General features: G+C 38.7%; 1 protein-coding gene across 1 annotated transcript in view; it reads left to right on the forward strand.

Moving 5' to 3' along the window:
- Positions 1-23,627, forward strand: part of traf3ip2a (TRAF3 interacting protein 2a) — a 45,647-nt gene that overhangs the window by 9,959 nt on the left and 12,061 nt on the right. The window contains exons 2-8 of the mRNA XM_028797592.2: positions 852-893; positions 3,783-4,409; positions 9,030-9,159; positions 9,655-9,845; positions 12,050-12,138; positions 14,827-14,895; positions 22,711-22,827. Of these exons, the coding sequence (XP_028653425.1) occupies positions 878-893; positions 3,783-4,409; positions 9,030-9,159; positions 9,655-9,845; positions 12,050-12,138; positions 14,827-14,895; positions 22,711-22,827 (1,239 nt within the window). The 5' untranslated portion in view covers positions 852-877. The remainder of the gene's footprint in view (positions 1-851; positions 894-3,782; positions 4,410-9,029; positions 9,160-9,654; positions 9,846-12,049; positions 12,139-14,826; positions 14,896-22,710; positions 22,828-23,627) is intronic.

Raw genomic sequence — 23,627 nt, forward strand, 5'->3', positions numbered from 1 at the left:
TTGCTGTCCTTCCATGACATTTAGCCTATATTTTAAGTTGGGCCAACAGTAGTGAATATGACAAATTTCATGAAAATAGGTTCAGTTGTTTGTGTTATTGACAATTAGAAATACAAATAGCTTGTGATTCTATTTACTGTATATACAGTAGATGATTACTTTTCCCTTTTGCATAGCATTATTGCTGTTATATTGTGTGATAAGCATAAATGTTATACTGATTCAAAATGATAATGGGTCATTTAGAAAGGTCCGGAGCAGCACATAAATACAGCTGTGAGTTCAAATACTGGCTTAGGTACTGCTTGTGTCCATTTTGCATATTCTTCCAGTGTCTTCATTTGATTTTGTCTGAAGCCTTAGTGTCCTTCTGCCCCTATTTTAGGTTGATCATCAACTTTAAATTGGTGCATTAGTCAGTGCTGTCACTTTATAGCTTCAGAGTCCTTGGTTTGAACCCTGGCTTGGTCACAGCTTTTGTGGATTTTGTATGTTTCTCCTATGTCTGAAAGGGTTTTATTTGTGCTTTCTGTTTTTCAACTCAAAAAAATACTTCTGTACTTCTGACTGTGGTTGTTGGAACAAATAGACAAGGATTTATTTTTGCCCTGTGCCAAAGGGTAGGCTCCAACCTCTCTGTCTCAGTAATCAAATAAGTTAGTTAAAAATTAATGAATGGAAAAGCCTAGTTTTTAAAATTTTAAGAGCTAATTTTTATTTTTAAAAATACTTTTGAATATTGAACTTATGAAATATAGGTTTACTTTTATCTAACGTGCTTGAGTAGGTGTGTCTGTATGCAGTATTTTGATGATATTTTTGTAGCTGATTTCTGTTTCTTTTCTTTTCAGTTTAAGTGTAACAATTGTTTGTGACAATGGCATTTAATTCAGGTAAGGCAACTGGTTCTACATTTCCCTGTATTACTGTATTATAATTAAATAGTGATTTTTCTGCAAAGAATTCAGTACTGTCTGTCATACTAAGAGAATCTGAGAAACGCATACAGTGAGTTCATGTAAGTGAAGTAGTGGTGCAGCATGCAGGAACAACGATAAGTGCATTTTTGAAGCTGATGATGAATTAGAGGTGTAGACATCCAAACTAGGTATTTCCTAGGATATGGCTTGATGGAGCACAAATAATAATCATTGTTAAGTTTTTTTTTTCTTTTTCGAATGACTGTCCATTAGCATAAATGAAGCCATTCTTATTTCCATATTAGGTAATGTAACAATCTAAAGTTCTTAATAAGATTATGATTTTTTTTCCTAATTATTTTTATTTGCCTTCTACTCAAGATGCTTTTGACAAGTCATGAACAATTTTGTTACATTAAATTGATTTGGATTAATTTTTGCAAGAATGTTTAGAAAAATGTTGGGAGCCAAATTTTACTTTCCCTGACATTTTGAAACATCGGATACACATGTTCACTATGCCAGTCTTTTGTTTGTAACACATATAATTTAAGAATGGAATGATTTAGTACAACTAAATTGTAAAGAGAGTTTCTTGGATTCCTTCGTAATCCTCTTTCTCGATCCCTCTAGCCTTGCAGCACTGGGTACAGTATATGAGACTTGACCCTGCAATAGTTTTATTATTTTCCCTTCCCAATTTTATCACATTGTCCCAATAGGTGGCCCCGGGTCTTCCTCATCCCTTAAATCCTTCTGGGATTGCTCCCATATCCTGCTTTTCTAATATGTCCTCTTGCATCCTTATTACATGTCCAATACCAATTTAGTTGCTGCTCCTTAACAGTCCTCGCCTACAATTCTTCTTCCACCTTTGCCCTAATTCTTTCATTCCACCATCTATCTCCCCTTCTCATCACAATGACTTTCCTGAAGTTCTACCATATCTTGCTGGCTGTAATCCTATACCTAATAATATCCATCATTTACACATTTTTCTGTATACTGTACAGCAATGCTAGCCTTCAGACTTGTATAGCAGAATTGTTACAGGTTTTGTAGAGACCTTGCAGAGATCCCTTTTAATACCAATATCTGATGTATAATTTAAAAAAAATTCTTATGTGCCTTGCTGATCTCGTCTGCTCTGCAATCCCAATATATTACACTATTAAATATTGCCTTCTACTCAGACTCCTTGTCTCTACACTTTACTGTTATCTCCCCTACTTCATCCTCTCCCTTGACTACTAGCAAAATATTACATTTATCCACATTGGTTACCATTGTTGTAACTTCTCTAGCTTTCTGCTTTCAGGACCCTGTCATCTACAAAGAGAAATGTCTGCAATTTTCTCCAATTTCCTATGCTTATTCTTTGGTTCACCTCTTCCATTTTTGTATGTATTTCATCCATAAAAGTAATAAATATAAGTGGACTCAAGCAATCCCCATGCTTGAGTTCTTTATCCATTGGAAAGGGAATTTAAACTTGATGTTTATTCTCTTTGTTCCTCTGACTACTTCTGTAAAATTAAGAAAGAACTCTTTCATACATAACCACATTTATACCCATTTCTGTCATCTCGTTTCTCAACTCAGCAGTTCATCCAACATCTCTGCTGGTCTCTCCTCATATTCAATTTTCTCCACGTCTCACAATTTTTCTATATCTATTCTATCATATCAGTTATATGTTTTCCTTGTTACTCTGAAAAACCTGGTGTCTGCAATTAATAAGTTTGTATCAGTTGACAATTTGACTCCTGTTATTACTTTTACATCATATGCTGTGTATCATATAATTTCTGGGTAGATGATCTAGTCTGTTGTGCTCCTTATATATCATCCCACAGCTTCAGATGTTATTAGTTTAATCTTCTAATGTGGTTAAAGAATGTATTGCCAATTAGTAGGTTATTATCTACACACAACTCAATTAGATATTGTGATTTGTTTTGTGGGTCTTCTCTCCAGCATATTTACCAATAATGCCAAGTGCTGACCTTAAGTCATTAGTGATTCTGTTTAGAGAGGAGATCACTACTCTTTCAAGATCTGCATAAAAGGGGTCTTTTTCTAGTATATATGAATCATCTGTTGGGATGTATAAATGCACAGTAGTTAAATCCTTCAAATCAACTACTAAAATTCTGGGGATTACTGCTTCCCATTCTGTCACTTTGCATTCTGCTTCTAGACATACAGTAAACCCCACCCCCACCTAAGCTCTTCTTCCCATTGCTACACTGGAACAGCCCCAAATATATTTTTAAATAAATTTCTTGTCCTCTAGCCTTTTTATTCTTAGTTGTGCTAATCCCAAAGACACTAGTATGGTATTTTATCATTTCTACTACAAACTCTACCGCCTTTGAATTTAAAATTCTTATGTTCCATGCAGCAAATCATTGTCTTTTTTCAGACTGGGTCATCTCCTTTGAATCAAACCATTTCCAATGCACGCATTTTGACTCTGAATCATGCATTCTCCAGGTGTGTGATTAGCCCAACGTTAATTACCTCTAGACAACTGGCCTCCAGAAAATTATAAGTCCTAGGGGGACATACAGTAGGTGGCCAGGCTATACCCCCAACCACTGGATCCCTGTTGGTCTACGGGTCCTTCTTTTGAAAGGGCCACTCCTTTAAAGGGGATGCTCTATCAGCCACCTAGGAACATGTCATTTAGTTTTAGTGTCCATTAGCAACCTTCAATATGTTTGGGCCAAACAACCTTCAATATGTTTGAGCCAAAGATGAATTTTTGTTTCGAATTAATGAGAGGAATTTTCACATACAGTAAAATTTAAGAGTATTGCTATCACTTATGTTTACAACACACAACTTATTATTTTTTAGGTGCACTTACTCAAAGGAGCATCCCAGTTGAGACTGATGAGACGTTTTCCGACGTTTATGCAAGATACAAAGAGGAAAATAAGATAACAGTAGCCAATCAAAACCAGAAAGTAAGCACTGGACTATGTGCTACTCAAAGAGAAGTTTGTAGATATAAGGGTCCGGACACCCTGGATGAGAAATATCAAATTGTACAGAAACCATCTCTCTTCAACATTGTATGTAGCCAGGAACAAGCATCTTGGAATGCCACAGGTAATCACAAGTCTTCCTCACAACCACATTCCCTGGATCAAGTTCAACTTTCAACTGGAGCAAATTGTCCTGAGCAGTATGTTGCTGCATCTTTTACTGGCTATACTTTTGCAGATAAATTTATTTCTCAGCAAATGGCAGAAAATTCTGTTGTTGGTTCTGCCTTGTACCAGCAACCAAGCAATAGACCTCCTCTGGAACTGCCAAGTAAAGACACAGGATATGGCTCCCAGGCTCAACAAGATGAGAGTTGTCCCCAGCTGGATCCTCCATTGCCCTTGATGTCATTCGCCAGTTGTCAAAATGATGTTCATTGCCATAACCCTCCCAATGGCCCATTGGACTTTGAATTTAATAAAGGCTCCATTCCATGTAAGTTACAAAGTACAACCTCAAAAAAGTTATTTTATCATTTAATTGTATGGATTGTAACATGACAACTAACATGTTTGGGGCGGAGTGGTGGCTCTGAGGCTAAAGATCTGTGCTGGTAATCAGAAGGTTGCCGGTTCAAATCCCCATCACTGCTGGGCCATTGAGCAAGACCCTTAACCTGTAATTGCTCCAGGGGCGCTGTACAATGGCTGACCCTGCGCTCTGACCCCAAGGGGTATGCAAAAACTAACAAATTCCTAATACAAGAAATTTCTCCTGCCTGAAGATTGACTAAAAGGTGTCAATTTCAAACACACTATAGGAATAGGAATAATTATGACCAATGTATTAATCAAAGGTGAATTCTTGGTTTTCTTGTCTTGATTAGACTACTTGATTCTTTTTGTTTGTACTCAAGAAATATTATAACAAACAACAACAACAAACTCCCTCAAATACACACAAGTACTTCATAAATGAAGGGGGGAAAAAAACTGACATGGCTGATAACAGAACAGTTAGAGTGAAGCATTATAAATATTACTTTTGATATAATGGAGCCCCAGTAGCGTTTCTTGACACACTTCTGCAGAATAATTGGTCGAAAATCCTTAGTGTGTCAAAGAGGACTTGCAGCATTGTTTATAATGACACTCGGTATGTTTTTGTTCTCTCCTTCATTACTGCCTCCAAGGGATCCAGACTGTGTCCCATAACTGAACCTGCCTTTTTAATTAGCTTACAGAATACTAGAGCATAGAAAATTCTACTGGCCATCACAGAGATAAGGAACATTTAAAGGATGTCACTAGCCACGTTTAAGGAAACCACAGTGTCCCTCCCAGAAAGAAAGAAAGAAATTGCAAATAAATGACATAAAAATCTGTTTATTATTTGTTGCTACTTTATTAAACCATGTATGACAGCCACATTGCTATAATCGCCATGTTACAGTGAAGAGTGTAAATTGGCTGCAATGACATGTTTAATTTGTGTTGCACGTAACTTTTTCATTTGCATGTTATTGTCATGGACCACACTGATCTGCGACAGACACCTCTTAAAATAGCTTTTTACCTTTCTCCAGACTTGCGCTCCATTTTATTCAGATTGGTATTTTACTTAATTTTGTAAAATTTATTTTTGAAAGACTTAATAGTATTGTGGTACTTTAGAGTGAGCAAAAGGGGATTTATTTTTATATATTTATAGCAGACTAGTTGAAAAGCCTGCTGAAGCAGGCGAATGTATATTTTATGGTCTTTTATTATATTATATGGTCCTGGTTTCTATCATGAATGATCGCCAATGACACTATTGGTGCTTGCAGATTCCGTGATGCTGCTTCCGCGAGACATTGCTGCTCCACCTCATAAAGCATTTTACATGCTTCAGCAAAAGGATTATTGTCGCTCATGAATGAACTCAGCAGGGTCATGAGGTTGGGATTGCATTTAGAGTTCTCTTTGATTTGCATTCTTTGTGCAGACGCCTCATCAAGATCAAGGATATAAAATTGAGCAAATCGACGATGATCATCATTTTCAGGATGTAGAGACCCAGATCTGTGATAAATCTGTCTATGAATACGAAAGCAGTAGGGCCCGTATCCGGGAAGAGGAGCAATTTTAGCACCCATTGAAGCAAAGGCTAATGCGCTGTTAAATGACCTTATGTTGTCCATGAAGTTTTTTGAGTGTTCGTGTTGTCCCGTCATTAGGCTCTTCAGTAAAGCAGATACCGGTATTGGAGGTAAACTCACTTTTCCTTTGTGGCAACAGATGTTAAACAGTTTATCTGCTGGTTGTTCAGCAGGGAAATATTTCGCACCACAGAATGTGCACCGTAATTGTAAATTTCCACAAAAATGTTGGTCAATGTTGTCCTCAATAAAATATGTTCCGGTGGCTGCATGAAGATGCTGAGGTGTAGGTAATTGTAGTGAGTGTTGCTGTATGATTGCGGTCTTGTTGGTTTCGTCTTTCACGTCGACGGTATGCTTCCTCCTGTGTTGCATTTGCTCTGTGATTGCAGTCTTGTTGGTTTCGTCATTCTCGTCAACGGGATGCTTCCTCCTGTGTTGCATTTGCTGTGTGATTGCGGTCTTGTTGGTTTCGTCTTTCGCGCCGATGGGATGGTTCCTCCTGTGTTGGATTTGCTCTGTGATTGCGGTCTTGTTGGTTTCGTTTTTCGCACCGACGGGATGCTTCCTCCTGTGTTGCATTTGGTCGTCGAGTGCGGTCTTTTTCGTTTCGTTGACGTTTCTGTTCGGAAAAGACTGCTTCATCTAGCGGTTTTTTGTGAGGTATAATCGTCTAAGGTTTAGGATAACTCGTTCACTATTGTGAAGAAATGGTGTACTTTACCTGGAATGTGTGGCACTAAACTCTTGACATGTGTACAGGTATTCCAGAGGGCCATTAGAATACGATACGATTCCGTAGTCCAATGTTAACCAAAATTAACCAAACGTTCTCAACAATGTTAACATTATTTTCTAAACAAATATTAATCACCTGGCAACGCAAAACAGTCCCACGTTTAAACAAATTGTTATCATCACCCTAGCCACGAAAGGTTTAAACAAATTGTTATCATCACCTAGCAACGAAAGGGAGACGTACGTACGTACGCATAGGCATTTTATATATATGATGCTCTACTAATTTCCCACACAAGTTGTATCTATCAACAAATTGTGTGACTTAATATGATAATATACACTTGTTTCTGAGCTAATTTAGGGTCACAATTACAAAGAAGATTAATATTTTTAAATATGTTTTTCTGTTTGGTTAAAATGTTACAGCTTTTGAGGTTTTATATATGCACTAAGTTTTGTAGACCTCTAAGAAAAAGATTGAAATGTAAGTTGATAATCTGAAACAAAAAATGCAAAACAACTCTTCTCCAGATGTCCGAGAAAGCAAAATAAATACAAGCAGGTGGTTAAAATGCCCAAACCATGAATATGATTTTTAAAAAATGTAAACCAGCCTCTTACTTGCGGATTGGTTTTAAAGTAATCCTACAGGCCCTGAGGCACTCTGTGACTGGAGTTCAAAATCCTTGTATTTAACAAATGTTACATCTCTTTAAAATCTACTTAAGGTATTGAGGGCAATGCCAAATATTTGAGATGGTGTACCTAGACTTTGAAAAACATGTAACATTGCTATGGGCTGAAAATTAAGCTGCAGTTTAACAATCACAATTCTAGTATACATGGTACTAGAATTAGTGGGATGGCATTTACTGAGAATACATAAAAAAAATTGACATATATTTGGACAGACATTAATAATTGATTAAGCATTTAGAAAGGTACATTGTGCTATATGACATTAAATTGGTTATAGACATGGCTCTCAGTATGAAAACAAGGACTTTCTTAAAAGGATCTTGTACCATAAATAAAAACAAATTCTGTTATGTTGCTGTAGGATCTTCAAAAAAGCAAAATAAAAATGTGAGTACTGTATTTTATTAAGTTGCTGTCACCAAGCTATGTTAAAAGTATTGTTGCCAGTGAAAAACAACTGTGTATTATATCTAACAAGTGTAGGTAATTCTACCTTTTCAGGCTTAAAGTTTATTTATGTACTTTTTAGTCTATTTATTTATTTTTTTCTAAGCCATCAACAAAGTGAATACAATGGATGCTTCCAGTTTGGGGCTTCACAGCAGTGCAGTGGTAATGCTGTCTCATGTACAAATGTTTAAACATACAGTAATGTTTATGCATAGATTTAATTGAATTTTCAAAATGTATGTTTGTTATATGGGGCTGCATGGCAAGATAATGAATATGCTGTTACCTTCACCAGAAGAAGCCAGAATTGACTGACTTTTTCCTGTAGTCTGAATGGAGCCTTAGTAACATGTAGCAACAAACCAGTGTCAAACGCAGCTGGTATGGACTCTTCATTTCAACCATTGCAACATTTCGCAGGTGTTGCTGCAGGATTACTTTAGGATGAGAGGTACAGTTGCCCCTATGGTCCATAGCAGATGGCACCCATGCCCACTTTGCTCTGATTCTGCTGGGATGGGCTCCACCTATTTGCAGTTGAATACCTTGATTAAGCTGGTTGTTTGTTTGGAAAATTAATGGTTGTCACTTGTTATTTTTGAGTAGACTGTGCTTTTAAAATGGCACAGTAGATAAAGAGCAATTTTTAGTTTCATTAAATGACCTTCAGTTGGTTTTGAATACAGAGGGAACATTCTAAAGGAAGAATTAAATGTTTTATGCTGGAGTATTTGAATTATGTGTTACATTTTTGTACTTGTTGAACAATGTTATTCAGATTTGGAAGTCTATGTGTTTTGCTTGCAAACACAAGTAGTTATAATATTTAAAACGGTGCACAGAATTAAATTGCCATGAATTTCTTAAATACTCTGTAAAATACCACCATTAAATATAAATGAAATGTTATTTTTAAAAATGTGTTCAGTTTTCCTTGTGCATGTGTGAAGTACATAAATATGATGTTAAGGTATGTTTTCAAATAAAATTTTTACACATTGTATATATTATATATATTTTACTGATCTATCATCTTAAGCTACAGGGACCCTAGTGAAACTTGCCTTTTGCTTTGTTTTGCCAAGTCTGTCATTGTGGAGTCTTCAGACAAAATCGCTTCAACCCTTGCCTCTTGTGTGAAGAAGAGAAAAGAAATCAGTGTAACATGCATCATGTAAAAGAGCAGGGCATCAACATAGCAAATATGGCTGATCGGTAAGTTAAACTTAAACAAAACTTGATGATGGGATGAAAAGTATCACTGTGGAAGAAAGGTGGTTGTTATCCTTCGCCTTCCCTATTTAGATGCTGATTACCCTTGAACAACTGCAAAGGAGTTTCTGCTGGCTGGTTCAAAAGTTATTTTATAGTCCAGTGTTTTTTGACATATGCAAATATGGATTAAAATGTTGGAAACATGGATTGTTTTGAGATTAAAAAAAATTGTGTTCCTTTAAAATTTTTTATAATAAAATACTTTCACTTATAACATTTTATAGGCTTGTCTCTTTCCAAAAGAACTATTTTAAACCAGTCGTCACTTATCACTTCATTTTCAAATTAACAACATTAGGCATGTACATTAATAATTTTTATTTGCTTAGTTCCACCAACAGTTTGCTGATTTATAACTGGACATACATCTTGATAAAGAACTGTGAATAATGCTTGTAATCTTTGGTTTATTTTTCTTTTTAACTTACCTGCTAGATTAAATGACCAGCGCATTCAGCATACAATTCATGACGAGAATAGTCATGTTCCTTCTAATCACAATGAAAGACTCCATGCTCCTGCAGTCATGTCCCAGGTTAGATTCATGTCATCTCCTCACTGTCCATGGGGCGGCCAACAAGAAAACCAAGGCACTCTAAAGACAATTAACCTGCCAGAGGAATGCAGTAAGTGAAATTCTTGTGGGCGGACACCTGGAAATTATAAGTCTTTCATACCTTATATTTATTGGTGGAAGATCGATGGTGTACCAATAGTGAAAGTTTCCGTTTGTTTGTGATAGGGCAGAGGTCAATGAAGTGGCACGCATTACAGAATGAGTGTGTCACCTGCTACAATTTTAACTGATTTAGCTAATGCAGAAAGACAGTAGGAAAGCAAGTAAAAATTACGCCGTGGTTATTATAGGGTTCATAGAGTCATTATTGTCAGGTGAACACTGAAATTCTGACTTCATGTGCTAATTGTCCTGCAACACATTGACACTCTCCAGCACCATGATTAGTATTCATAACAACCTCACCTTGAAACTTCTGTCTTCCTTAACTGAAAAATATCATAACACGGTTTACATCGTTATGAGATATGTTTATCAAATACAGTGGAACCTTGGGTCACGAACATCTCGGACCATGTACAAATCGGGTTACAACCAAAAAAGTTCGCCAAACTTTTGCATCTGTTCACGACCACACACTCGGGTGATGAACAAGCCAGTTTCCCTTCCGGTTCGTATGCGCTGATGATTTCCACACGTGTTCAGTCTCTCCCTGTGCATTCCCTGTGTAGCGAGAGAGAGAGAGAGGGCTGGCCGAGAAAGCAGTTAAGGAATGCACCGGGCTTGTTTTTAAAGAGACTGATTCGAGCATTGTTTTAACCTCGTTGTATTTAATGAAGACTTTTTTTCTATTGGATTTTAACCTCCACTTCACTTATGTTTGCAGCGATTGGTTCGTAGCGTACATTGTCGCAATGTTACTTTTCTTGGTTGTTTAGTAAATTACGGATTTTTCAGATGTTCATGTTTTTTCCCTGTGCTTAAAACTCATTAAAAAAAAAAAGTGTTTACAGCGAGCGGTTCGTAAGGCTATAGCGTGAATTCTTGCAATGTTACTTTTATCTGTTCAAGGTTTTCTCAGTGTTATTCAATGTTTTTACATTTAGTCTACTATTACGCTGTGCATTCTATGGTGTAATTAACTATTTTTGTGCATAAAAATCTTTAAAAATATATATTTACATACAGTTTGTACAGTCTGGAACGGATTAATTGTATTTACATACAGTCCTATGGGGGGGGAAATTACTTCGGGTCACGACCAAATTGGGTTACGACCAGAGTTTTGGAATGAATTATGGTCAAGATCCGAGGTTCCACTGTATGTCATATAAGAGCAGTCATTTGGGTAGAGGATTTTGGTGGTGGTGGTGATGTGGATGCACAATTCATTTTTCACAGAAAAAGTTTTGGCTTTGGCTTTTTTGGCTGAATGTACATCAGCTGACTCTGATCAAGAAATCATCATGTTATGTTGTACTACCTCACTGATGTCAACACTGAAACCCGGTCTGCACTCAGTTACTTATTGTGTAACACTTGTGTCCTTACTTATAAGGGGAAACTGGGGGAAACACAAACAACCTGCACTTCCAAATATTATAAATTGTTGATTCACAAGAATTGAATTAATAAAATGTGTCTTTTTGATGATTAGTTCAGACATTTCACATTTTTAATTGTATAATAAGTGATACTGGCAAACAATTAACTTGTACGGTACAAAGTTAGTGATAAAATGGAATCAATGTAAGCAGTGATGAATTAGGGCAAGGTTCACTCTCTGATTTCATAAAACAGTATTCATACGCTGTTGACTTTGTTAGAAAGAAAGAATATTTGCTTGTTGTTGCTGTAGCTTTATCATTAAAAAAAAAAAAAAACCTCTGAATTAGTTTGATATTCTTCTGGTGCCTGACGTGCAAGTCCAGTATCATCATTTTTTTCACTATGACTGCTCTGTACTTCAAATGTTACCTGTGGCATATTAGAAACTCTGAAAGATACCAGTATTTATAAATACCTTGTATTTGACCATTTTAAATCAATATTATTATTATTTCAAACACAGCTTTAATAGCCAAGGTGTACCCAATGAATCCTTTATTCGACTCAATTAGAATTAGAAATATATCTCTATATAAATTCTTATAACATTCCAATCACTGATTTTTTTAATTTGCATTTGCCACAGCCTTGCTTAAGACAAACAACTCTGCATAATGTTCCATGTATGTTATCTGTGATGTATTTTACAGTTCAGATCATACTGTATTTCATTTAAATTGAAAAATTCTTTTTTTTTTATTTCAGGAAAGGTTTTTGTAACCTATTCTGTCGATACAATTCATGAAATCAAAACTTTTGTGAATTTTCTCAGAGTTAATGGCTTCCAGACAGCAGTAAGTACAGCATTAATGTAAATTTCAGTTCTACATTCTAAAATATTGTGAAAAAACAACTTTGAGTGTTGCAAAGAAAGATCAATTTAAGATGTTACTTGAAATCTGCAATTATTTTAAGTTTTATCAGGATGTGATTGTGGTTACCTTTCACTTGCTAAATAAGTCCTTGCAAGAACCAGTCAGAGGTTTTAGATACATTCTTATAGAAACCATAATTATTTAAAAATCCAAATATTTTATTAATGGTACCACTTGATTTATGTAGACACACGGGAATTGTAACAGTGGGAAACATCAAAAAGAATAAAACGAGCAGGCATGTGTTTGAAATGGACAAAGTTACTAATGGAATGCATAGAATCATTCTAGTCAGTTTGCAGAACCTTACTGTGTCTCCTATAATTTTCTCAAAGAGGAGCTTGACGTATTATTCAGTTACAAGTATGATCTTGTGCCAGTTTTTAAAACTTATATATTTACAGTGCATCCGGAAAGTATTCACAGCGCATCACTTTTTCCACATTTTGTTATGTTACAGCCTTATTCCAAAATGGATTAAATTCACTTTTTTCCTCAGAATTCTACACACAACACCCCATAATGACAACATGAAAAAAGTTTACTTGAGGTTTTTGCAAATTTATTAAAAATAAAAAAACTGAGAAATCACATGTGCATAAGTATTCACAGCCTTTGCTCAATACTTTGTCGATGCACCTTAGGTAGCAATTACAGCCTCAAGTCTTTTTGAATATGATGCCACAAGCTTGGCAAACCTATCCTTGGCCAGTTTCGCCCATTCCTCTTTGCAGCACCTCTCAAGCTCCATCAGGTTGGATGGGAAGCGTCGGTGCACAGCCATTTTAAGATCTCTCCAGAGATGTTCAATCGGATTCAAGTCTGGGCTCTGGCTGGGCCACTCAAGGACAGTCAAAGAGTTGTCCTGAAGCCACTGCTTTGATATCTTGGCTGTGTGCTTAGGGTCGTTGTCCTGCTGAAAGATGAACCGTCGCCCCAGTCTGAGGTCAAGAGCGCTCTGGAGCAGGTTTTCATCCAGGATGTCTCTGTACATTGCTGCAGTCATCTTTCCCTTTATCCTGACTAGTCTCCCAGTTCCTGCCGCTGAAAAACATCCCCACAGCATGATGCTGCCACCACCATGCTTCACTGTAGGGATGGTATTGGCCTGGTGATGAGCGGTGCCTGGTTGCCTCCAAACGTGACGCCTGGCATTCACACCAAAGAGTTCAATCTTTGTCTCATCAGACCAGAGAATTTTCTTTCTCATGGTCTGAGAGTCCTTCAAGTGCCTTTTAGCAAACTCCAGGCGGGCTGCCATGAGTCTTTTACTAAGGAGTGGCTTCTGTCTGGCCACTCTACCATACAGGCCTGATTGGTGGATTGCTGCAGAGACGGTTGTCCTTCTGGAAGGTTCTCCTCTCTCCACAGAGGACCTCTGGAGCTCTGACAGAGTGACCATCGGGTTCTTGGTCACCTCCCTGACTAAGGCCCTTCTCCCCGATCGCTCAGTTTAGATGGCTGGCCAGCTCTAGGAAGAGTCCTGATGGTTTCAAACTTCTTCCCCTTACGGATTATGGAGGCCACTGTGCTCATTGAGACCTTCAAAGCAGCAGACATTTTTCTGTAACCTTCCCCAGATTTGTGCCTCGAGACAATCCTGTCTCGGAGGTCTACAGACAATTCCTTTGACTTCATGCTTGGTTTGTGCTCTGACATGAACTGTTAGCTGTGGGACCTTATATAGACAGGTGTGTGCCTTTCCAAATCATGTCCAATCAACTGAATTTACCACAGGTGGACTCCAATTAAGCTGCAGAAACATCTCAAGGATGATCAGGGGAAACAGGATGCACCTGAGCTCAATTTTGAGCTTCATGGCAAAGGCTGTGAATACTTATGTACATGTGATTTCTCAATTTTTTTATTTTTAATAAATTTGCAAAAATCTCAAGTAAACTTTTTTCATGTTGTCATTATGGGGTGTTGTGTGTAGAATTCTGAGGAAAAAAATGAATTTAATCCATTTTGGAATAAGGCTGTAACATAACAAAATGTGGAAAAAGTGATGTGCTGTGAATACTTTCCAGATGCACTGTACATTGAAACTATTTAATTTCTTTATATTGTAGTGTTTCCAGTACTGTATCATCAGAACTCTTTATTTTCTGATATTTTATAAATGAAGGATTTAATCATGTGATTTGTGCATAGACGTATAAGTAAATGCTACTAGAAATGTTTTCTCCTTTTCTTTGTTATGTTTTGTTTTGTTTGTTTAAGAGGTGTGCCTAGATCTTAGCAAATGATGATCCCATATAGCTGTTCTACATGGTGTGTTCAGGCTGTGTGTCAACTGGCTACCAGGCTAATAAACACTTTCACAAGGCTTGGCTCCAGGGATGTGTTCTAGTATCACTTTTTGAGGCCAAATTTAATAATGTTTTATTAAAGCTTATACAGAACTACTATAGGAGTCTAATTTTGAACAGTTCTTTTTCTGCCCACCCTTAGACTACTTTGCCATGGCTAGCCAAACCAGAAGTGTAACACTGCCAGCAATAAATCAAAAAACAAGATGTGATACATTGTTAATTAAAACATGTTTCATTGGTTTTAGCAAATATTACTAATCATTAAATTATGACATATTTTGTTATTTTTCAGATTGACATGTTTGAAGTTGCTGTGAGAGGCATTGACATCATCAAATGGACAGATGGTTACCTAAAAGATGTATGTTTGTCTCTTTTAATGCAGGTGTAATGTTCTCTTGTCCTATATTATCATTTTTATGTACATGACACAGAATAGCCAATATAGGAGCCGTTTAAAAATATATTTGATCACTCTACAGGTATTAGCCGTGAAATGCCCTTATATTAGTGTATTACTTTTTCTTACAAAAATATCATATTTCATCTCACATCATATTCTATTCATTAATAATCTTAAACCACTTAATCCAATGCAGAATTGTGGAAAGTGGGAGTCTATCTTGGCAGTATTAAGTACAAGTTTATTGTTTTTTAGTTCACAGGGGCATAGTTCTAGGCCTCAACTTGTGTTCAAGTCATTCCATGAAAATTGTAAATGAGTAATCTAGGCTGATTACAGAGAATTATTCTGCTGCTAAGAAGTACAATTTGACTTTACCAAACAGGGACAAGTCCTCTGGACATGGAATGAACAATATTTTATAGATACGACTGACAATTTTTATCTCGGCTTCTTCCATGGCAATCTTACTGTCTGCATGGAGTTTGTGTGTTGTCTCTTTTTTCATCCCACTGGTAACTTGATAAATCAGCCTAAAATGAGTGTATGAGCCAATGTCTCATCCAGTTTGCTTCCTGCCTTGTACTTGATGTCACTACTTTTAGGTTAAAGCCCCTGCAACTCAAAAAAAGAGGGACTGATTACTGAGTGGAATGTCTAGTCTTATTGTTTTACTGATTTTCCTTGAGCCATTAGCAAAACAAAAGAGAGAGATTAAAAACCTTACAGTCTACAAGAATGTAATTAAGTTTGTTTTATCATTTTATCTACAACACCTGGAATCAGACTGTCCCCTTGATTGGTCAGGTCCCCATTTTAGGTATGCCGTGTTTTTTGTCATGCCACTGGAGTGAGATTCTGAAGTACCTAATCTTATCCTTATTTGGGGAGGCAAGGTAGGGGAGGGTTGGGGAGTGTGTGAATAGAAGGGAAAGAGAGTAAGTTATTATCGTCTCTCTCACAGTGTCTGACCCTGTTCATAGGGAATCAGTACTAATTCAAGTGAGTTTTGGCTAATATATATGCATCAGGTATGGATGCTGGAGAATTTATACCTAGGGTACCTGCATTACTTCCTAGGATGAGGATTCATAGCCTTATCATATGTAGAGACTTTAATTGTTTACTAAATCGAGACGTAACTAGATTCTGAGTAACTGCAACTATAACTTCTAAAACTGAAATGGAAATTTTACAGTTTAAAGGCCATAATCTCTCTGACATCTGGAGAGTTCTATATCCAGATTCGAGAGAATATTGTCTTTTTGTCAGTACAGTACACCCCCAAAATTCACGGGGGTTACGTTCCTAGAGAACCCGTGAATTGTGAAAAACTATGAATTTTGGATGTGGTTAAAAAAATGCCTATTTTTATAGTTTAAACCCTAAATACACCAAAACACTTTAATTTAATTTCAAACTCTACTTAATACATTACCTAAAAAAAAGAATGTAAAGGTAAACCTGTATACTGTACTGCTATGTCTCCCGCAGTGCTAGAATGTAAAATACCGATGTTACTGCTATATGTACTGTAATTCATGCAAGTGCGTTTTCATTGCCAGAAGCCTTAGAAGGTGCAGGGCGTTTCGGCGGCATCTTGGGGCTTTAACCCTTAAACTGCCACATACTTGGGGTTTAATGCATCACTGGACACCAAATACTTTTTTGCTACACTTTAAGTAAATGTCACAATTCACAAAGAAAAAGTGAAATTTTAATAGAACACATTTTTTTCATGCAAAGAGCACCACAATTACTGCAACCCTGATCATTTTACACACTGCTAATGAACTGTAAAAACTATTTAAAAAAACTACTGGAACAATATGTACAAGGTGCAACTGATGCCATGGATGAAATTCAGTAAATCACTGAGCCAACTGCGCTTGAACCGGCTGCATGCAAGCACACGGAGGTAAGTGCTGATACTTGCAGGCTAGTCTAGTGCAGCGGCTCAATCCCAGGGACAGTGAGGCTGCAGGGTTTCACGCTTGGGTCACAGAATTGCACAGAAACACAGGAGATTGTAGAGACAGGAACTTTATTCAGACACTTCAAACAAACATGTCTCTTTCAGAAGTAAAACGAGCTTAGTATGTAGTTAGTTCTCGATTAAAGAATAGACAAACATCATAGGGGAGCACAACAGGAGCGGGACCCTCAAAAGAGCAAAGGATGTCTGGGGGAGGAGAGAGAAACAAAGCAATCAGCCAAAAAGGACAGGTGCTGTTCAGGCTTTTAAGTATGCGTAGCGTCGCGCGAGAAGCATATCATGCGGCAGAGCAGTGGCAAGTAAGTCCAGCAAGTAAGGGAGCAATATGAAAGTAGTCTATCAGTGTTTTTTAAGAGGGTTTTTTTGAGGGGTGTCCGTGTCTTCTAGGGGTGCGTTCGGCCCCCCTGCTCACAAGGGGCTGGCAGTGGTCATGAGCTGGCTGCTCAATGAATGTACGGCACTGACTGATCAGCTCCTGTGTGCTCGCAAATGGCACTGGGAAACGACTACAGTGGAACCTTGAGTCACGAACATCTCGGACCACGTACAAATCGGGTTACGACCAAAAAGTTTGCCAAACTTTTGCATCTGTTCACGACCACACACTCGGGTGACAAACAAGCCAGTTTCCCTTCCAATTTGTATGCGCCAATGATTTCTGCACGTGTTCAGTCTCTCCCTGTGCATTCCCTGTGCAGCGAGCGAGAGAGAGATAGAGAGCGCGAGCGATCGAGAGAGCCCAAGCAGAAGAAGTAAACATTACAGAAGAAGTAAGTAAACATATTTAGTTTACTATTACACTGTGCATTCTATGGTATAATTCACAATTTTTGTGCTTAAAAATCTTTAAAAAAATATATATTTACATACAGCTTGTACGGTCCGGAATGGATTAATTGTATTTACATACAATCCTATGGGGGAAATTACTTCGGGTCACGACCAAATTGGGTTGCGGCCAGAATTTTGGAATGAATTACAATCGTTACCCGAGATTCCACTGTATTGTATAGCTGGTTGTGGTGGTTTAAGGGTTAAGAGGAACAAAACAGAAAACACAAGAACACTCAGCTGGAGATGCATCACAGTCAATCAGCAGCAAGGAGCGGTCCGGTACTGCTAAGATTCACACCGTTGAGAAGATGGCGATTATTTTTATGGTGGATTCCAGGGACCCAACCCTCACGCACGCACTCACTCACAAACAGAGACAAAAACAAAGCAATCCGGTAATCAAACAACAAATAAAGAATGTAATGAAAACAAATGAAATAAATGAAAACAACGATACCACCCCTGTTCCCCTTACAGCGATTACACATTAAATACAACAAAGCACCAACAAAACACACATAGTAAATCATGAAAAATGTTCATGAAAAACGGCAATAGATGAAATGTAATGGTGAAAATAGATAGTCCAGAGATCCGCACGTTGAATGGGAATGTAAAGATAGTCCTACCGCTAGTTCCTGAAATGGTGAAGACGGGTTCAAGAGCGCTTCTTTCTTTGCAGGATGGCCATGAATCCACTTACAGTCCTCATGAACACAGGCAAATGGCAGACAATGCAGACGTCAAACACGAAACGATCCAGGACAAAACAAATAAGTACAGGTAACCCAAAACAAGGCAGGCAGAGAGACAGGAACTTGAAACACAAATTACAAAAACTTTTTTTTGCTTTTGGTCACCGGCCCCCTTTTTAAAAGACGCGCTGACATCCTTTGACCCCAACAGCCCCAGCACCCTCAGCAGAAGACCAATCAGAACCACTGCAGGGAATGCTGGGAGTCGCAATTTCATGTGATGTCCAGCTTCAGTGCATACCTCCATCTGATGCTTGTCATCCTGCGTGTCAGCCTCCCGGTAACCCCCATGGTAGTGTAATGGCCTGCTGCCCAGCTGCCTTTTTCTTCCTTCGGCCTGTTTACCCACGGAAACTCCATTCATCTGCAACCGTGTGGTTTTCTTGTTCTTCTTTGAATTGTTTCTCCCCATTTTAGAAGGTAATCTTTTCAAACCACTCTAATGGAATTGGTGCTTTTTCTTGGAGCTTTTGTTCACCAGAATATATATGGGAAACCGGTTCCAGCCAACCAGACGGCCAGGAATCCCACCGATTAAGCCACTTGTGACCACCAGGGGGTATTGCAGCACCCCAGACACAAGTCTCAGTGGAAAGAAAAGGTTTTAATCATGTGAAAACCTTGCACACGGGTTTCAGCGGGCAGCAGGCATAAGTAAGCACAAAACACTCTTCAGACTCCTTTTCCTCTTTTCCACTCCTCAAGATTAGCTTTGTCTGCTTCCTCCCAACTCTGGCTCCCTAGACTGAGCAGAATAAGCAGAGCTGCTTATTTTATACAGGTCCCTCGGAATCACTTCTGGGTAAGGCTTAAGCTCTACAAAGTGGAGATTAGCAGTCTCAGCAGCTCCCCCTGGTGGACCCCATAGAACCCAACAGGGCTGCCTTCTGGGACTACAGCACCCAGCATGCCCTGCGGGTGTCTGTGTGGGAATCATTCCTAGACTGGGTAGGCTGCCACCCAGTGTTTTGGAGAAAAGACCAGCCCACATAATTCATCTTTCCTTCTCCTTCCTATCACAGCATGAATATATGCAACTAGCGAACCCGCGGCGTACCATACGCCGCATAATCAGGCCGCTTTTTTAATGATTTTTAAGCACAGGGAGAAAATTAACATTTGAAAAATCGGTAGGTGCTCAGGCGTGGAGGGCGGAACGGGAGGAGAGGAGAAGGACGCCCATTCCGCCCCCTCCATCATGCTAGTCTGCTGATTTCTCATTTAGTATGCACTGCATGCTCATGTGCCCACCCCCAACTTGTCACCTGAGTCGTTTTCCTGTTTGCACAGTCCACATGCACCTGTGAGTCACGTAGACTTTTCATTGTTCTTTGCGGTTTTGGCTGCTTTTCTATATATAATCCACCAAGTCACCCGACCACGGGTAGTAGCGAGGGGGAGGGAGGGGGTGTGTACAAAGGGCAGGGACGTAATCAGTGTGAGCGTATGACCCGCTAGCCAACCCGCGGTGTAGCATACGCCGCATAATTATGTATTGATGGGTGAACACTTCAAAAGAAAATCGAGCCCGGTGTATTCTTTAACTGCCTTGTAGCGCAGTGGTAGTGTTGCTGCTTTGCAGTAAGGAGACTGTGCAAGATTTTGGGTTCACTTCCCGGTTCCTCCCTGTGTGGATAGCGCTTTGAATACTGAAAACACCGGTATATCAATGTAATGAAGTATTATTATTCTTATGTGTCCAGCGCTCTCTCTGTCGCTCGCCTGTATGTATGTATGTGTGTGTGTGTCGCTCGCTCGCTTCACGTGTTCCTGCAGGCATACCAGTAAGTGAATGAAAAGATGGAACTCTGGAGATAGCAACATACAACTGTCTGTGACTAAACACTGGTTTTGGCAGATACATGCATATCTTTTTGAAAGTTTGGCCCTGTGCCTTATTAATTGTCATCGCAAAGGCAAATCTAACAGGAAATTGTCTTTGTGTTGAAGTAAAAGGCAAATTATCCGCGACAAACAAACTGTTTTACACGCTGCATACCAACCCGCGGCGTAGTATACGCCGCATAATCAAGCCGCTTTTTAAATGTTTTTTAAGCAGAGGGAAAAAATGAACATTTGCAAAATTCGTAACGCTGCTTTCAGTAAGTACAATGCACACGCGTTTAATTTGTCGGCCACTTTTTGCCAGCCGTCTTTTCTAGTTTGGGCTGCTTTTGCAGTGTTACCGCTTGTGCATATTAAATCTTGAAATCCTTCGAGTAACTAATTAACTAACTAACACCCACCCACCCAGCTTGTGAGAAAAAAATGCGCCCGTTCTTTCATCATTTTGTTGCAGCCTATCAAAGACTTGCTGATCATGTTTTCTGGACTCAATATACATTGGCTTTTCACTCAGCACGGGGGCGCGCATTCATCTCGGATTATTACATCCTGCTAGACTAATCTGCTACACGGCTGCGTTTGAAAAACCGACTTATCCCTGATGAGTTTCACCGGCATTAATGATTAGGAATCTGGTTGGAACAAAACCCTGCATCCACAGGGGTTCACCAGGACCGAGTTTGGGAAACACTGCTGAACACAGACGAAACCGACTCAGGTGAGGAGTTGGGGCGGGCAAAGTGGTTGCAGCTATTGATTATTCAGTGTTGTTTGCCTGGGTGTCTGATCTGCTCGACGGGATCATAAATAAAAGGAAAACAATGTGAAGGCAATGTCACAGGTGATCCTGTGGTATAGCGGGTCCACAGCTCCCCTTCAAAAGGCCATTTTTAAATAAATAATCATCGCACTCACAGCGTAGCGAGGGGCGTGGAAGTGTGGCTGAAACGGTTTCCGGGTGGAGTCGTGCTGCGGGCATTTCTCCTCTGTGCAGTGTGCGAGCGAGTGAGGAGAGAGAGAAAGCCGGTACGTTAAGAGTGAGCGAGAGCAGGCTCGAAGGCAATGTATTCCTGTGGTATAGCGGGTCCATAGCTCCCCTTCAAAAGGCCATTTTTAATCAGGCGACTGACAGTAGTGGAGTCAGGCACAGAGAAGGTCAGCTGCTGAGAGAGCGTCTCGACTGTTGCAGGGCCTGCATCGGTGAAGCAGGTGAGACGCTAATGAAAAAGAGGCACAGGGCTTATTGGTTTTTAAAGACTACTTCCTTCATTGTGTTTTAACCTCAGTTTTAAAGGATTGCACGGCTCGCTCTCTCGCGCTGCCTGTGTGTGTGTGTGCCTCTGTCTCTCTCTGGCGCTGCCTGTGTGTGTGTGCGGCTCTCTCTCTCGCGCTGCCTGTGTGTGTGCCTCTGTCTCTCTCTGGCGCTGCCTGTGTGTGTGTGCGCGGCTCTCTCTCTCGGGCTGCCTGTGTGTGCCTCTGTCTCTCTCTGGAGCTGCCTCTGTGTGAACCAAGGTTCCACTGAGGTTGACTAATGAAAAGTCAACGTGGCACAGAGCTGCATGTGGACTGTGGCACAGTAAAATAGAAATGACGGCATGTTTTCTGAGGCGTCACGTCCCAGTTGGTGGGCGTGGCTCTGCGAGTTTTCGTCGTATCCAATGGTCTTAGAGTTGGTGAGCGTGGCTCCTTCCTGTGTGCTCCATTGGCATCCCTTCCATCGTGCTTTCCATGGGTGGCTACTTGTCGGCGGCTTAGTGAATTATATATATAGATTGTTGTATGGTTTTGTATTTTTACGCTTGTATCTAATTAGGTCAAAGTTTAGACTAAACAACAATGTTTATATTTGATATACATTCTTATGACAAACATTCCTAAAGTTTAAGTAACTCATCACACAACATCATTTTTAAAAATATTATTAACATCATATTGTTTCCGTTATTTTTGTCATGATTCTTTATTGCCCAAAATACAGTTCATAATCTGTGTTTCTCACTTATGCAATGCATCCTGAATAATCTAAATTGAAACAATACCTGGTGGTAGTACATCCATGTAAAATTGTCCATCACTGCTGTGAACGATTTACAATATCTTTTGGTATCGCTCATGACTCGAGTGTTCCAGTTAAGTGAACTGTGTGCATTTAATATCAAATGTTCCTTTTTTATGCGATAATAAACAGGGTTGTACTGCTGGTTTATTTGTTTGGGTTTTGTTTTATGCACCATTACCATAAAACACAGTATATCATTTAGATTTTAAGACTTTTTATCTTAATTTACCAGGCAAAGAATATGACAATTTCTTGTTAAAGTTTACACTTTTTTACCTTTACAGAGTTCAGTGGTGATTATTGTGGCTGTCAGCCCAAAATACAAACAGGACACAGAAGGCACAGACCCATTGACGTTTTCAGATGAACATGGATTGCACACTAGATATATTCACAAAATGGTAAATGTTCAGGTTTATTTCAGAATAAATGTTTGTGTATATACAACATTATACGGCTGTCCATTTCACATTGTACAGATTTGACAATGAATCCCAAGAACAATGAAACATATAAAAACGCTGAGTACTGAAATATTTAACCGGTAGAGTCAGTACTGATACGTATCAAGTCTGTTATTGGAAAATGGGGGTTATAGAACAAACTTAAAATACTGCAGCTGTATGTATTACATCAGAATTATTCTTGTTGTATTTTGTTTGATTCTGCTAACATCATATCAGGCTTACTGATTAACAAACGCAGGTGCTGTTTTAATTCACTACTTGCTTAAAAAAATTTGGGTATTTCAATTCTTTTTTTTAATTGGCTTTATGTTAATATTTTGATCATTTACATTTCTAGTTATACAGTAACTGGATTCAGTTTACTTTAAATATGTTCTGTCTTGTTACTCTTGCCACAGTTGGAAACTTAATATTTAAAAAGATAAATATTAATTGCTGGAAGTGCTCAGCAATCCAAGTTTGCATGTTTCTTATCCGTTTTTTAAGAATTGTAGTTTGTTATTCTGTGAGCTGCTTATTTTGAGATACCTAATCAAGTACATATTTGGAATTTTTCTGTCTAGCTACCTTGTGTCTATGTAATGTGTTCTGTTGTATAAAAAAAGATTACAGTACCATTTTTTACAATGTCTCATAAAAGCACAGAATATGGTTCATTTGGACTTTGTTGGGGTGAATTTTGTGTTTGTGTGGGTGATGATCTCAGCTTGGTGATATACATTTCTTGTGAGTAA

This window comes from Erpetoichthys calabaricus, chromosome 3 (assembly GCF_900747795.2).
Source record: "Erpetoichthys calabaricus chromosome 3, fErpCal1.3, whole genome shotgun sequence".
NCBI lineage: Eukaryota > Metazoa > Chordata > Cladistia > Polypteriformes > Polypteridae > Erpetoichthys > Erpetoichthys calabaricus.